Source organism: Carcharodon carcharias, chromosome 13 (genome assembly GCF_017639515.1).
Source record: "Carcharodon carcharias isolate sCarCar2 chromosome 13, sCarCar2.pri, whole genome shotgun sequence".
NCBI lineage: Eukaryota > Metazoa > Chordata > Chondrichthyes > Lamniformes > Lamnidae > Carcharodon > Carcharodon carcharias.
In genome coordinates, this window is record NC_054479.1 from 106,021,683 (window position 1) to 106,037,857 (window position 16,175).

A 16,175-nucleotide genomic window follows, 5' to 3' on the forward strand; every position below is an offset into this window, starting at 1 on the left:
TGATTTTTTTGATGATTCTTCTTTTAGATCAGTGGTGACAATAGGTTGTACCTCAGAATTATTCAATATAAATAAAATTGGGAAGCAGTACCTTAAAATTTTGTGTAACAGCCTGAACAAAGCCTCTTTCACCACACACCTTTGAGCTGGAGACTGACCTCAAGGGCCGTGCTTTCAGCTAGTGATATTATTGGGGAGTCATGGCTTTGCTGGCAATGCATGATGTTACTAGGTCTCGCAGATCCTTTTGACTTTGGATCATGCTGCAGCAAGAATTGGAAGTTCTCACTGCGGCCAACAAACCAGATAAGTTTGTATTTTCCTGTGTAGTCAGCAGCATACAGTGCTGTTCCACTGCTGACTGCAAAATCTGGGCTAATGTGTTTTTATCTCTTATCATGTCCATGGGTATTTCACAATATTACAACATCTTAAACATTTTCAGAATCTTCATACAGGCATTAATTTTGAGGAACTTGAAGGTTAACTCTGTTTCTCACTCCACAGATGCTGCCAGACCTGCTGAGTATTTTCACTATTTTCTGTTTTCATTTCAGAATTCCAGCATCTGCAGTATTTTGCTTTGATGTTCGTGTTTAACTGTGACTTCTCTTCCAGGAATGCCTACCTTGAAGGCGTCATCTATCTCTCTCCAATGGGATTTCTGTTTGTTGTTTCTACCTTGTTCATCTTCATTGCTTTCCATTGTCCTTCTCGTGTTTGATCAGAGTTCGTTTGCAAGGTCACAGACCTGAAACATTAACTCTGTTTCTCTCTTCACAGGTGCAGTCAGGCCTGCTCAGTATTTCCATCATTTTCTGTTTTTTATTTCAGATTTTCAACACTTGCAGAATTTTGCATTTGATTTAACTTATTACACAAGATAGGACAATATTTCAAGAAATGTAGCTTTAAACACGTAGGACGATCTCAAAAGTCTATTGAAAGAAATATTTGCTGAAAGGCTTGTTTCTAACTGGAAAAAAATCTGAAACTTGGAGAGTGAATATACTCCATAATGGCTGTTTCTAGATCTCGTATATAAATTTATCATCATGTTTGACAGTATATGCAGAATAATTTTCCTGCTGTTAATTGCAATGCAATTAATTGGATTTTTTTCACCTTTCTGAAGCTGGTCTAAGGTATGACATTGACCATTTGCATAAATTCCTTAAGCAATTAGTTGTTAGTACTTAGATATTTAGCATTGGAACATAGTTTTTGTTTGTAGAGGACACTTACAAAAACTTTAATCTTGCTGATTCAGTGAGGAAATTATGCTTAATAAATCTAAATGCTACAATTCCACAAAAATAGCAGGCCAGACAAAACAGAATTCTAATCTTGTTTACCCTGTTTTAAAGTACAGTAATCAGTGTCTTTTTCAAAAATCTGTCAGCTTGGCTAGGTTAGTAAGCATTTTTTGCCCTTTGAGGCGGAAAATTAAGCTGCAATTCAAGACTTGAACATATAAGCTATGCTAACGCTTGAGTATGCTACTGAAAGAGAATTAGCAGAGATATCATCCTTTGAATGGAATGTTAAGTGTAGAACAAAACAGAAATTATATCACAATGAGAAAAAAATGTGCAAGAAGAAAAAAAGGAGACACAACAATAACAAAACATTTAAATAGCACCCTTAACATAATGTAACATCCCAAAGTACTTCACAGGATCATCACACAACAAAGTATTACACCAAGTCACATAAGGAGATATTAGGTCAGATGACCAAATGCTTGGTCAAAGAGGTAGGATTTAAGAAGTGATTTAAAGGAGGAAAATGAGTTAGCGAGGCGGAGAGGAGCCAGGAAGGAATTCCAGAGCTCAGGCAACCGAAGGCACAGCCACCAATGGGGGAACAATTATGGTTAGGAATACACAAGCAGCCAGAATCAGAGAAGCGCAAATATCTCGAAGGCTTGTGGAGTTGGAGGAAATTACATAAATAAGCAAGGCCATGGGGGGACTTGAAAACAACAATGCGAATTTCAAGTTTAAGATGTTGCTTGGACGAGAGCTAATGTAGGTCAGTGAGCGAAGGATTGATAGGGGAACAGGATTTGCTGTGAGTTAAGACATAGACAGCAAATGACCTCAAGCTTACTGAGGGTAGAATGTGGGAGATGTGTGCTGGAATAGTCAAGTCCAGACATTACTAAAGCATGGATGAAGGTCCAAAGGAAACAAAGGGGAAAAAATGCTTTAGAAATTGGGAATACAAATAGGACATCACAGAGATAATGGCACCTGGTGAGGATACAAAAACACTAGGACCTGTTTCTAGTATACCTAGCAAAGGAGGTACTAAGGCTGCAACCCTACCTGCAAAAGAACAAAAGACCTTCAGGTACATAGATTTACCACTGTACATGTAATTTAATCTAATTTTGCTATTAAATAAGCATGTCAATTTCCATATAAATTTTCCAAGAACAATTAATCTACTTTACATTCATGTTTATATACTTTTGACCAACAACTCTTTCGACATGTAATATATGCCATTATATTCTCTGTGATATCCCCTTGTTCCTGTAAAGCAGCACATTCTCCTACAGGCAACAACATTGTGTCATATTCCAGTATACCATTAACTTTAAGTCAATACTTCAAAATTTTGAACAGAAACAGACTATTAAAATGGCTGCTGCAAATCATGTGATTTTTGGCATTTTGAATTCTGGACAATCCCGAGTCTCCAGCAACTACCTAATTAAATATGGGCATTCACAGCCATCCAGGAATTCACAAATTATTTTAAGGATGGACAATCAACAGAAAAACTGCAGTATTCCAGTCGGCCCATCCTTCTGTTTCACCATGGACAAAAGAAACATTGAAACGTAACGTGTGTTAGACGAATGTGAATGAATCCCATCAATCTTTCATTGTATTATGATGGTCCCTCATCCAAACTAGACTTGGTGAATTTCAAGGTGTCAAACCTCAACACGGGATATGTAATCAACACATTATCCCATTTTGGAAAAAAGAACTTTGAACTTGAACAAGTCACATGGTGAAGAAACCATTTTATTGTCTGATTTTAAAATAACAGCAAGAAACTGTTCTGCAGACAGAGTTCTACCAGAAAGCCATCGAACCAGCTGCGAGTCATCTTCACAGCTAAGGTAATAAACGGGGGAGGACTTTCCCCCAACCTGTTCAAACTTAGAGTTCACCTGAGAAACAAAATCCTGGAAATTTGACTACAAGAAGCCTCACAGCCTACTAAGAATCCTCTGCTTTATAAGACCTTCACTTCAACTAAAGCACCTATTCATCTAAGAAACTACAGGCCTGCCATGAAAGGGAATGAGACAATCATAAATTGTAATTGTTTTGTTTTTACCTCATCTGTATATAGGCTTTGTAGGTATGGTTGTGTGCGAGTTGAGTGGGATGTCACGATTTAAACATCCAGGCCCAGGGCAAGCATGTGATAATAAATAAATAATAATAATAAATAACAATAAAAAAAACTCACAAAAGCTGGCTGCTTGAATTATTAAATTGGGACAACCACCCTGACGGTATGAAAATACATATCCTTTACATACAAGCATATTGATCACAGGCAATAAAAATTAGCACATAAATTCTGTCTGTGACAGTGGGAGAGCCACCATTATCACAAAAAGGAAGCAATGTCTGGTAACTAGTTTTCCTGTCACACCGAGGCATCACAGTTGCTTTTTGTCCATCACATTTCAGCATCAATTTAAGTTTCTGACACACTTTCTTTCACCATCATTGTCAAGTGTGCTCTGCCCGAAGGCAGGTCCTTGGCTCATAGTAGCCCTTCCATGTCTCTCTATCCTGTGCCAGTCTTTTCATTTGCCAATAACTTGCTTCAATTTTTAAGCCATCCAACATTGATACCGTCTTCCTTTCTCTTCTTCCTTGAAATCTTCCGTCCATAATATCTCTTACAAGTCTGTTTCCCCTTAAGATGTGCCCTACCCAGTCTCTCCGCCTTTTCCAATTACATTTAACAAATCTCTTTGCTCATTCAATCTCCAAAGACTTCATCATGTGACTTTTTCTGTCCAGTAGATCTTTTCCGTTCTCTTCCAAACCCACATTTCAAAGCTATTTAGTAAGTTGGTCTCCTCCTTCCGTAAGGTCTAAGTCTCACATCCATACAAAAGAACACTCCAAATCAAGAGATAAAAGCAAAGAACTGCGGATGCTGGAAATCCAAAACAAAAACAGAAACAGAAATACCTGGAAAAACTCGGCAGGTCTGGCAGCATCGGCGGACAAAAGCACAGTTGACGTTTTGAGTCCTCATGACCCTTCGAAGGGTCATAGAGGACTCGAAACGTCAACTGTACTCTTCTCTGCCAATGCTACCAGACCTGCCAAGTTTTTCCAGGTATTTCTGTTTCTGTTTTTGTTTTGACTCCAAATCAAGTTCTTTACAAGTCACTTCTCCAGCTGTTTATTCGGCTTTCTGGTACGTTACTGAGCCATGTAAACCAGGAGATCCCAAATACAATACATGCCTGTGCTGAAATTAGCTGATTTGTGGCAGGCTGCTATTTGTCTCAAGTGTCACAAGAGTAAAGGGAAGGACAGTAGGAAAAAAAAATTTAAATCAGCTAAAGTTCCTACTACCATCTGCTATTCTACTGTAAAGTGAATTTTTTAAAAAAATTCTTTCATGGGATGTGGCTATCACTGGTTAGGCAACCATTTCTGCCCATCTTTAACTGCCCTCGTGAAGGCAATGGGGAACTGCCTTCTTGATCCAGTGCAGTCTATGTGGTATAGGTGCACCCACAGTGCTGCTGGAAGGGAGTTACAGGATTTTGACCCAGCAACAGTGAAGGAACAGTGATATAGTTCCAAGTCAGGATGGTGTGGGGCTTGCGGGGGAACTTGCAGTGGTGGTGTTCCCATGCAACTGCTTCCCTGTCCTTCTTGGTGGTAGAAGTCGCGGGTTTGAAAGGTGCTATTGAAGGAGCCTTGATGAGTTGCTGCAGTGCATCTTGTAGATTTAAAAGATTGTTGCCACTGTACATCAGTGGTGGAGGGTGTGGCTGTTGAAGGTATTAGATGGGGTGCCAATCAAGCTAAGCTCATATGTCAAGCTAAGAAAAAGTACATCTGGGTGCAATCAGAAGACATACTTAGGGTTGCCAACTCTTCAAGATTGGCTTGGAGTCTGCAGGAATCGAGGATCAATCTCCCGGACACTGCTGTTTGCAATCCTGGAGAAAAATCATTATTCTTATATTAAAAAAGATAGTTTAAAAAAATCTTTGAATATTCCTCTTCACCAAATATAAAAATACTGAAAATGGAAAAAAAAGGGCTATTTGACTGACAGTCAAGCATCAGTCTCTTGGGTAATGAGGTCTTTTTGCTTTCCAATTGGTGTAGGAAGGCAGTACCATCACAAGGATGGATGTGCTGGCCGACTTAATGGCTGGAGCGTGGGGACAAGTCCTGTAGTGAAGTCTTCAAGGATAAATTTCATCACATTTGGCAACCCTAAATATACTAGTCAAATAGCATGTACCCATTTACTATGTAGGGCCGCACAAATCCTCGGGCAAGGTACTAGTAGACTGCCCGCAGAGTTACTGGGAAAAACAAGAGGGAAAAGAAAAAACATTGGAAACATTGGACAGCAGTTCAGTGATCAGTCCAAATGAGATGAATGTGCGTAGGTTGGGTATAATACAATTACTGTTTATGGAAAAGCATACAATTTGCATTGACAATAATGGGCCATAACTTCCGACTAGCACTGGAAAGTGCTGGCCCGCAGAAATTAGAAGAAATAAATACCTACTTATCTGGTCTTGAAAATTACCTTGCCACTTCTGTTTGCTGGAGCTGCTTGGGGCCTGCATGGAAAGACTCCTCACAGGCCCCAGTGAAGTCTAGCTTTAGCGTATTCAAGGAGGCCATGCCCCCTTTTAAAAGGCGCTTTAAGGTGGTCTGGGGTGGGGGGGGGGGCTCAGAAGTCCAGGAAGGGTTGGGTGTTGGAGGTCGTTGGCGGTTGGTGGGGTTGAAAGGCGGAGGTCAGGGGGTTTTGGGGGGGGTCAGAGCTCAGGAGGGATCTGAGGCCCGGGAGGGTGGGTTTTGAGGGGTCCGAGGTCCGGGAGGGTGGGCAGGAGTTCTGGGGTGTTGGAGGTCAGCGGGCTGCGGGTGTTGGAGCTCGGAGGGTGGGGGTGTCAGAGGTCGGGGGGGGTGGCGGGTGTCGGATGTCGGAGGTCAAGGGGGATGGGGGGTTCCGAGGTCGGGGGGCGTCTGATGTGAGGGGCGGATGTCAGTTGGAGGCCCGGGGGTGCCATGGGTGAGGTGGGGGGCGCGCTCTGAGAGCTGGGGAGGAGTCTGAGGTCCTGGGGTGTCAGAGGAGTCCCATGAAGTCAGTCTGGGTCTACAATAGTTACTCAGAAGTTAGAAGAGGTTTTAATTCTTCTAACCTTTTCTGAGTAACTACTGGTGTAACCCTGGTGGACCCATCTGAAGTTTGCGATTTAAAATGCATTTTCAGATGGTTCCCAGCGCAGCGCAACTGTGAAGAGGAAGTTTGCATTTCTGGGCAATTGCCATGCAAACCCTTACCTTGGATCATCCCAGGGGGATTCCCCAGCATATCTTTGGGGTACCCCCGAAATTAGACGCAAGACAGTACAGAAGTTACGGGTCTTATGATTCACATAACTTAATAAGAATCATGTGAATGATAATAGATAAGTCATTCATGTTTTCAAATCTGTTTTTAATAGATGGCTTAGAAAAATTTACAACAGTTGGAGGAATATTCCTTTGACCCTGTGGGTCTGTTGAAGAAATAGGTACCGCCACCTAAACCATTACTGCAAGATTAAAGCTGTACCTCAAAGAGATCTAATTTATTTCAAGAATAGAAAATTAATGGATGCATAGGTATGACTATATTAGATTTTTTAATATGGTTTTCATATGAACAAGGAGCAGGAATAGGCCATTCAGCCCCTTGAGCCTGCTCCATCATTTAATAAGGTCATGGCTGATCTGATAGGAGCCTGAAATTTGCATCCCACCTACTACCGATAACCCCCTTGCTTACAAAGAATCTATCCACATCTGCCTTAAAAATAATCAAAGACTCTGCTTCCACCACCTTTTCAGGAAGAAAGATCCAAAGACTCTAACCCTCTGAGTGAAAAAATTTCTCCTCATCTCTGTTTTAAATGGGCAACCCATTATTTTTAAACAGTGAGCCCTAGTTTTAGATTCTTCCACAAGCGGAAACATCCTCTCCATAACCACCCTGTCAAGGCCCCTCAGGATCTTATACGTTTCAATCAAGTCACTTCTTACTTTTCTAAACTCCAGCAGATATAAGCCTAGTCTGTCCAACCTTTCCACATAACACAACCCACCCATTCCAGGTATTAGTCTGGTAAACTTTCTCTGAACTGCTTCCAATGCATTTACATACTTCCTTAAATAAGGTGACGAATGCTGTACACAGTACTCCAGACGTGGTCTCACTAGTACTCTGTATAACTGAAGCATAACAGCCCTACTTTTGTATTCAATTCCCCTTGCAATAAGTGATAACATTCTATTAGCTTTCCTAATTACTTGCTGTACTTGCATACTAGCCATTTGTCATTCATGCACTAGGACACCCAGATCCCTCTGCACCTCAGAGCTCTGCAATCTCTCACATTTAGATAATGACTCTTTTTTATTCTTCCTGTCAAAATGGACAATTTCACATTTTCCCACATTAAACTCTATCTGCCAGATCTTTGCCTACTATATCGCTTCACTTAGCCTATCTATATCTGATTGCAGCTTCCTTATATCCTCTTCACAACTTTCCTATCTTTGTTTCATCAGCAAATTAGGCAACCATCCCTTCAATCCCTTCATCCAAGTCATTTGTATAAATTATAAACAGTTGAGGTCCCAGTGCTGATCTCTGTGGCACGACACTCATTATGTCTTGCCAACCTGAAAAAGACCCATTGATACCTCCTCTCTGCTTCCTGTTAGCCAGCCAATCTTCTATCCATGCCAATATGTTACTCTTACACCATGAGCATTTATTTTCTGCAGTAACCTTTGATGTGGCACTTTATCGAATGGCTTCTGGAATCTAAGTACAGTACATCCACCGGTTCCCCTTTACTTACGGTGCATGTTACTTCCTCAAAGAACTCCAATAAGTTGGTTAAAAATTTCCCTTTCACAAAACCATGTTGACTTGCCTGATGACCTTGAGCTTATCCAATTGCCTTGCTATAACTTCTTTAATAATAGCTTCTAACATTTTCCCTACGACAGATGTTAAGCTAACTGGCCAGTAGTTTCCCACTTTCTGTCTCCCTCCCTTTTTGAATAATGGAGTTACATTTGCTATCTTCCAATCTAATGGGACCTTCATAATATCTTAATTACAGTGGTTTATATCAAGGAGTAGAGTACAGTTTTGCAATCATTCCCAATAACTGCCACTTTAATGGGGTCAGTTTTATTCTGTGCAGTGATTTTTGTTATTTGCCAACAACTGTTACATTAAAAAGTGACAATTTCCCTGCCTGCCAGTATCTTAGTCCAGGTGCTGTACATCCCTATATTTAATGTATAGTAATTACAGCACAGAGAGAGGTCATCCAGCCCATCAGGTCTCTGTGTCATTGCTATCATTTCAGTTGGAGTTATTTAATCCATTCCTATTTCCCTGTTTCTTTCACTACCATCCTTTTTGTTGTACTTATGAGTCAGAGTACTAGGGAACACAAAAGAGCATACAAGGTTGGAGAAAGTTTCAGGAGTATGGAAGAGGAAGAGCATGAAGGGATTTGTAAACAAGGTCAACATTTCAAATGCAATCCGTTGTGGATGAGCAAACCAGCTGAGCTTGGCCATTCAACCGATACTTGCCAAGCAGGCTTGGTGTGGCCAACATAATTTTTGGTAACTTGGACTTCAAGGAGGGTGCAGCAAAAGTTGAGATATACTTAAGCAAGACTAGACAGAAGCAGAGCCAAACAATGTTGTAAAAGTGGAGTGAAATATTGATGGGTAGAATATGGATTTTGAAACTTAGCTCTATTGAACAGCATACGAAGGCTTTTTTGACCTGAGAGACAAGTTACGGATCGTGAGGGGGTCAGCACCAAGGGTGTGGAGGTATTGGTGGGAAACAAATTCAACTGGAGAAAAACTCTGACATAGTCAAAGAGTCAATCTAACATCACACTGGTAGTTGTCAGGTTGAGGGGAAGTAGTAGGCAGGTAAAGTTCTGAGGATACATAGTAGATGTGGAGCGGATGTTTCCCCTTCTGGGGCATTCTAGAACAAGAGTCCATAGTTTTAGGCTAAGGGGTGGTAGATTTAAATCAGAGATGAGGAGGAATTACTTTTCTGAAAGGGTTGTGAATCTGTGGAATTCAGTACCTCAGAGTACAGTGGATGCCCGGACGCTGAATAAATTTAGGAGGAGATAAACAGATTTTTAATTAGTAATGGGTTGAAAGGCTATGGGGAGAGGGTGGGAAATTGGAGTTGAGGCCAAAATGAGATCAGCCATGATTGTAATGAATGGCAGGGCAGGCTCAAAAGGCTGAATTGCCTACTTCTGCTCCTAGTTCTTATACATAGGAAAATTGATTCAATGCTTGTGGGCAATGTCGCCAAATGGCAGTGTGCAGAGGAGGAAAACAAAATGGCTTGTCTTTGATCCTTGGGGAAGTGACCACATAAGGGCTGTAGCAAACAACATTAATAGAGGTGCGCCAGCTATGTTGGACATGGATATGCAGTTAAATGGTTCCAAGTTGGATGGAGTGGGGTGAAGAAGAAAGAAAGTGCGCATTGTCAAGCTCAGGGGGAGAATGGGAGAGAAGTTGCCGAATGACAGCAAGGAGGAACTAATCCATGGACAATGGGGAAAAAACTAAATCAATAGTCTCTTTTCTAGTATGGGAAAGAACAGCCACACATTCTGGTCTCAAAGCAGCCCTGCCCTCTACAATTCTTCCTGTTGTCAATGTACTTATTTATAACACATGTAGTGGGAAGGAAGAGAGAGCTGCAAGTCCTGAAGAGTGGTCTCTGATGTGGGAACTGCTTTACAGGGAGAGAAAGAGAGAAAACTTCAGCAACTCATCTGAATATCAACTGATAACAACCAAAACACAGACTAGTGCTAGTTGAGACCTTTAAAAACTCTCCATATATTATACTCCTCTCCCTATGTATGGAGCAAAACACATTCACCCTTATCGAAGTAACAATTAATAAATCCGACCATTACCTGTAGCTGATACCCTGTCCAACACCTTCTCTAAGCAGGAACCAGCTGCAACCGAGATTCTCTAAAAAAACATATTATAGCCTTCAAAGGCAGATTCGCTGAACAACAACCTAAAAATATAAAAGCTGAAACAAAAAACTCGGCTGTTTTGATACAAATGTGTCTCAGTATTATTTGAAAGGTTTTCTGTCTTGATTCTGCAATTCTGCCGATGGTAAAGGGGTTTAGCTGGATTGACGAAAGTGCGGCTGGGAGCTGATGTGAGGGTGGCGGGAGCGCGGGTCGGTTTATTTTCAATTTGCTGCAGAACCTGAATTCTTGTTAATCACAGTGTGATGGCCAGGCCGGCAAGGTTCGTAAATTTAAGAGTTTGAAATTTGGGAAAGAAGGAGACATGGGTGGGAAGTGGAGAGGAGGGGGGGAGTAGGGGGGAGGGGGAGGGGGAGGAGAGATGGGGAGGGGGGAGAGGTGATGGGGTGAGGAGGGGGGAGAGTTGAGGAGGGGGGAGAGGTGAGGAGGAGTGGGTGGGGGCGAGGAGAGAGGGTGGGGGGGAGGGTGGGGGCGAGGAGGGAGGAGTGGGGGAGGGGGAGGAGGAGGAGGGTGGGGGGGGAGGGGGAGGAGGAGGAGGGTGGGGGGGGGGAGGAGGAGGAGGGTGGGGGGGGAGGAGGAGGAGGAGGGTGGGGGGGGGAGGAGGGTGGGGGGGGTGAGGAGGAGAGGGGGAGGAGGAGGGGGAGGGGGAGGAGGAGTGGGGGGGAGGAGGAGTGAGGGGAGGAGGAGTGCGAGGGGGAGGGGGTGGGGGGAGGGGGAGAGGGTTTGGGGAGGAGAGGGAGGGGGAGGGGAGAGGGGGTTGGGGGGGAGGGTGGGGGGGAGGGGGTTGAGGGGGAGGGGGAGGGGGTTGAGGGGGAGGGTGGGGGGGAGGGGGTTGAGGGGGAGGGTGGGGGGAGGGGGTTGAGGGGGAGGGTGGGGGGAGGGGGTTGGAGGGGAGGGGGAGGGGGAGAGGGGGTTGGGGGGCAGGGGAGGGGGGGAGGAGGAGGAGGGGGGGAGGGTGAGTGGGAGCTAACTTATAATACAACTACTTATAATAATTTGTGTGTGCAAAAATTTCTGTCTCACATGATTGATGGAAAGGTTGTCCATTCAGAATGTTTGCCAAAAATTGTTATTTGTTGCTCCTGTCTCCAAATCCATCCATCAAGGAATGATAGCAACGAAGAGTCAGACAACCAGTTATTTGCAGCACTGAGTATTTTAATCGATACTAGGAACAATTTTGCAGATGTAGTGACTGGTGTTACACAGAGATTTATGCTGATGCTGATCTAATTTACTATATACACAAATGACCTGGAATTAGGAAGTATGAACAAATTGTACCAAATTAGTGAGTATGGTAAATTGTAGTGTGGATTGTGAGAGACTTGAAGGACATAGGCTAACAGAGTCTGTGGATAGGTGGAAAACTGAAGTCATACATTTTGGAAGTGAGATTTGGAAAGATATTTTAAATGGAAGAGTTTTGAAGAAGGAAAGGAGCAGAGGCACCTTGGTATGCAAATACATGGGTTCAAAATGGTTAACAGTTTAGGATCCACTTTTGTCTTTGCCTTATTCAGTTAGCTTCTGCATATAGAGCCATAAAATACAGAGCAGGAAAGTTTGATTACAGTTGAATTGAATGCAGTTTTGAGCATGCTTTTGTTTGAATGCCATAAATTGATAGATAAGATGCCTTATAGATTTACTAGGGACGTTACCAGGGTTGAGTGGTAACAGTTGGGAAGAGAAACCTGAAAATGTTGATCTTTCTTCCCCTTGAAGTTGCGAAAGTTAAGAGGTGAACTGCTAGAACGCTTCAAGGTTATGAAGTGCTCTGGTAGGGTAAATAGTGCTGGGTGTTTCCACTGGCCGGTAACATGAGAGTGCACAAATTTAAGGTAACTATAAAAAGAATAAAATGGATGGTTGGAAAATACTTATTTATACAGAAGGTGCTTAAAATATGGAACTCTCCACACCAAACTATTTGAAGGAAAGTTCTCTCAAATGGGAATCATAGAAGTTTTTGCAGAAGAAGCGGGTTATTGTGTCTGTTGACTCTTTTCAGAGCAATCTAAAACTAATTCCTGCTTTTTCTGCCCGGTCTTATAATTTCCTCTGCTTCAAATATTTATCTGTACTTTCCTTAAAAATATAGTGGGGTTTCCCTTAGTCATTCATTATGACAAAACAATCTATGCTTTCGTAATTTCTTAAAACACCTTTTAATTTTGTTCTTGGCTTTCTGTGTCCTAATGGAAATGGTTGGTTGGCAAGGGATGTACCATTGAGGCTTTGAAAAGCATTAATGAGAAGCCGGCACTGGTGAGGAAGTGGAATGTGAGACTTTAAATGATTTTGAATCTACATCTCAGGCCGAAAGGACTATATTGCTTCACTTTGATACTGTTTTATTTGCAAATGGTGTAATTTGTACTATTGGCTTGTAAATTAAATAGTTTTTTCAATGTGTAAAATATTGGATAAAGTTCATTTTTTTCACTCTTGTCATCCATATGTCCTTGTATATGGTAATGTTTTAAATTGTGTATTCAGTATAGAGTATGAATATTTGTCTACAGATATAATACAAAAATATGTTTTTAATATTTGTGAATGTCTATTTGTGTGTTGGGGAAAGTGGATGTGTCATGAAGCAGGGAACTGTAGAAAATTTGTTAAAGGGGAAATGGTGACTTTGGAGTTTGTCTGAGAACATGAATTTGATTGTGTGACTGGTGGGAGAAGAGAGAACAATTGGGCGTCTGTATTCAGTGGTGAGTGGTGTGAAATTTATGGGGAGGAGGGAGAAAAAAGGCAGCTGAGGTTGGTTATGGCAAGCAGTTTGAGTGATGGGGTACACAGGTTAGAAGTAAGAGGAAGAAAATTATGGTTGCATGTAGTTTGGTGCTGAGAACAAATGGAATGAAGTATTGGGAAGGAGAGATGATGAAGTGGTGCGAGGAAAGGTATGGAAGAAAGTTTTTTTTAAATTGTACGTTCTGAACGAGTGAGCATTGGGAGTGCTTCAGTGAGAATTTGGAGAAAGGACTTATAGATGTGGGGAAGGTATGGGTAGGATATGCAAGTAGTGGAGTGGTGGTCTTAGATTGGTATGTGGGGAGACACTAGTGGTGAAGGGAGTCACAGGGTTAAGCAGTGGTGGGAGAAAGGTTGAAAAAAGGCTTGGCTGTGATTGGAGGAGGGTTGCAGGGTGCTGTAGCAGTGGTGCCAGGTTGAGAAAGGATGGATGTGGGATTTAGAAATTGAGGTGGTTCCCAATATGAGAGTACTGGGAAGGGTTTTAAGATACAAAAGCTGACATAATTTAGGCTAAGAAGGTTGGTTGTAGAAACCTCAAAATGTCACATGGTGTCTTATCCTAAACTGAAGCTAGCATTTTATTGGATTTGCTTTTAAGAGTTACTATTAAATTTGCCTCCTCCACCCTTTCAGCAGTACGTTTCAGAGCATTATAATTTGCTATTAAAAAAATAAACTCTTCTCCCCTTGCTATGAGCATTGCTTTTAACTCGAATAAATAAATCCAATTAATTGTCAAAGTTACAAACTTAATTTTAAACTTGGCCTTATGCATTGAGTAACTCTGTATTGTTGTTGAATTTTCAAAATGTTGTTCCTTTCAATTAGTATGGTTTTGAAATATTCTTAAATGATATTTCAGGGTTTTTTTTCTGGAGCTTTCTACTTTAAGTCTATGAGAAGCAAAAAAAAAGTTTCTTTTTTTTTGTTATTAGGACCAAGAAAGTTGTAGATTATTCACAGTGTGAAGACTTTGATGATGGTGAGTTTTGAATAAAAGTTTAAAAAGTGTGTATTGGCTTTCTATGAAATACAGAAATTTTGGTGCGCAACAAAGCCATGCTGTTTTGCCTGTGGCCTTTTTTTCCACCTATTTAATTCCAATTTAAATGTGATCTTAAATAGTCACATGGTAAACTATTCCATATTCTAAGCATGAAAATTTTCTGCTAACTGCTTCCTTTATGCTTCAAGTATTAACCCTGAGTTTATATCTATTTGTTCCTGATCTATTGACTAGCAGGAGGCTACAAAGAGACATAGATAGGTTAAGTGAGTGGGCAAACATCTGGCAAATGGAGTATACGGTGGGCAAATGTGAAATTGCTAATTTTGGCGGAAGAATAAAAATGAAGCTTATTATCTAAATCGTGAGAGATTGCAGAGCTCAGATTCAGAGGGATCTCGATGTCCTAGTGCATGAATCACAAAAGGTTAGTATGCAGGTACAGCAGGTAATTAGGAAAGCTAATAGAATATTATCATTTATTGTGAGGGGAATTGATTATGAAAGTAGGGAGGTTAAGCTTCAGTTGTACAGTTCATTGGTGAGACCACATCTGGAGTATTGTGTACAGTACTGGTCTCCTTATTTAAAGAAAGATGTAAATGCGTTAGAAGTAGTTCAGAGAAGATTTACTAGACTAATTATAGGAATGGGTGGGTTGCCTTATGAGGAAAGGCTGGACAGGTTAGACTTGTATCCACTGGCATTTAGAAGAGTAAGAGGTGACTTAATTGAAACCTTTAAGATCCTGAGGAGTCCTGACAGGGTGGATGTGAAGAGGATGTTTCCTTTTGTGGGAGAATCTGGAACTAGGAGTCACTGTTTAAAAATAAGGGGTCGCTCATTTAAGACAGAGATGAAGAGAATTTTTATCTCTCAGTGGGTAGTGAGTCTTTGGAACTCTCTTCCTCAAAAGGTGGTGAAAGCAGTCTTTGAATATTTTTAAGGCAGAGCTAGATAGATTCTTGATTAACGATAGGGTGAAAGGTTATTGGGGGTAGGCAGGAATGTGGAGTTGAGGTTACATTCAGATCAGCAATGACCTAATTGAATGGCAGAGCAGGCTCAAGGGGCCGAGTGGCCTATTCATGCTCCTAATTCGTATGTTTGTATGTAGGATTAGGTTTTCACCAGCCATCTCAAATTGTTGCATAATTTTGAATATTTGGACTTGAACCCTCAACCCTAAATTTTCTCAGTTTCAGCAAACACAGCTCTCATTTTTAAGAAGCATATATAGTGGTAAAATATGTATACTATGTTAAGAAATAAAGCCCAGCCATTTCTCTGATCATCCATGAAGTCTGATGCTATCCATTGTTTCTTGTTTCCTGTCTAAGTCCCATATCACCTCCCTTTAAAATTAGAAATCAATGCTTTTTCATTTGTTTAGTTTTGTCGAATCATCATTTCTTGGCTAAGTAGCATTTAGTTTAGTAACCTGTTAAACTAACCTCAGCTCCTAGTTTCTTTAGCCTAGAATAACATTTCCTGATTTCACAAGTTTCTCCTTACCTGCAGTTGATGTTGTGTGAAATAATCCATTAACCTTTGAGCTTTGCAAGGATAGTGATTTTTCTCAAGTGAACAATTGCGTGTACACTGGAACAGTGAATATTTTTCAGCGTTTATACATATGTTTTTTCAGATGAAGATTTTGCATGTGTATCTGCTCCTCCAAGTAAAAAGTCCCGTTTAACGCCTAAGGATCAGAAGCAAAGAAAAGAAAAAAATATTAAAAATTCTGGCAGTCAAGATGCAAAGGTCAAAAAGGAACTAACTAAGGAAAGGTGATGTTTGTTTGTAACATAAGATGATATCAGTGAGCACTGCTAAGAGTTGGGATATCTCCACAGACTAGTTTTCCTCTTGCATGCAGAATCAGTACCACTCCTTCCTCTTCCATCAATTTTTTTTCCCTTCATACCTTGCAATACAATCACAGGATCACTGATCAGCCTACAATTTTGCAGGCTATTCTAAATAAATAAATGTGAATAAATGCAAGTTTTTTTCTTTCTTAAAAGT

At 41.2% G+C, this 16,175-nt stretch overlaps 2 protein-coding genes across 10 annotated transcripts in view; one reads left to right on the plus strand and one right to left on the minus strand.

Moving 5' to 3' along the window:
• The window catches only part of c13h12orf4 (chromosome 13 C12orf4 homolog), a 91,311-nt gene extending 80,957 nt beyond the window's left edge, over positions 1–10,354 (minus strand). For 3 of the 8 annotated variants that reach the window (XM_041202680.1, XM_041202682.1, XM_041202678.1), the window contains exons 1-2: positions 10,283–10,354; positions 5,144–5,224 (exon numbers count right to left, since the gene is read on the minus strand). The gene's annotated coding sequence lies outside the window, so the exon portion shown is untranslated. The remainder of the gene's footprint in view (positions 1–5,143; positions 5,225–10,282) is intronic. The other 5 variants (XM_041202685.1, XM_041202683.1, XM_041202684.1 and 2 more) reach the window with 3 other exon arrangements.
• A 178-nt stretch (positions 10,355–10,532) lies between these two features.
• Positions 10,533–16,175, plus strand: part of rad51ap1 (RAD51 associated protein 1) — a 44,817-nt gene continuing 39,174 nt past the window's right edge. The window contains exons 1-3 of one of the 2 annotated variants that reach the window (XM_041201862.1): positions 10,533–10,634; positions 14,077–14,123; positions 15,796–15,937. In XM_041201862.1, the coding sequence (XP_041057796.1) occupies positions 10,618–10,634; positions 14,077–14,123; positions 15,796–15,937 (206 nt within the window). In that variant the 5' untranslated portion in view covers positions 10,533–10,617. The remainder of the gene's footprint in view (positions 10,635–14,076; positions 14,124–15,795; positions 15,938–16,175) is intronic. The other variant, XM_041201863.1, reaches the window with a different exon arrangement.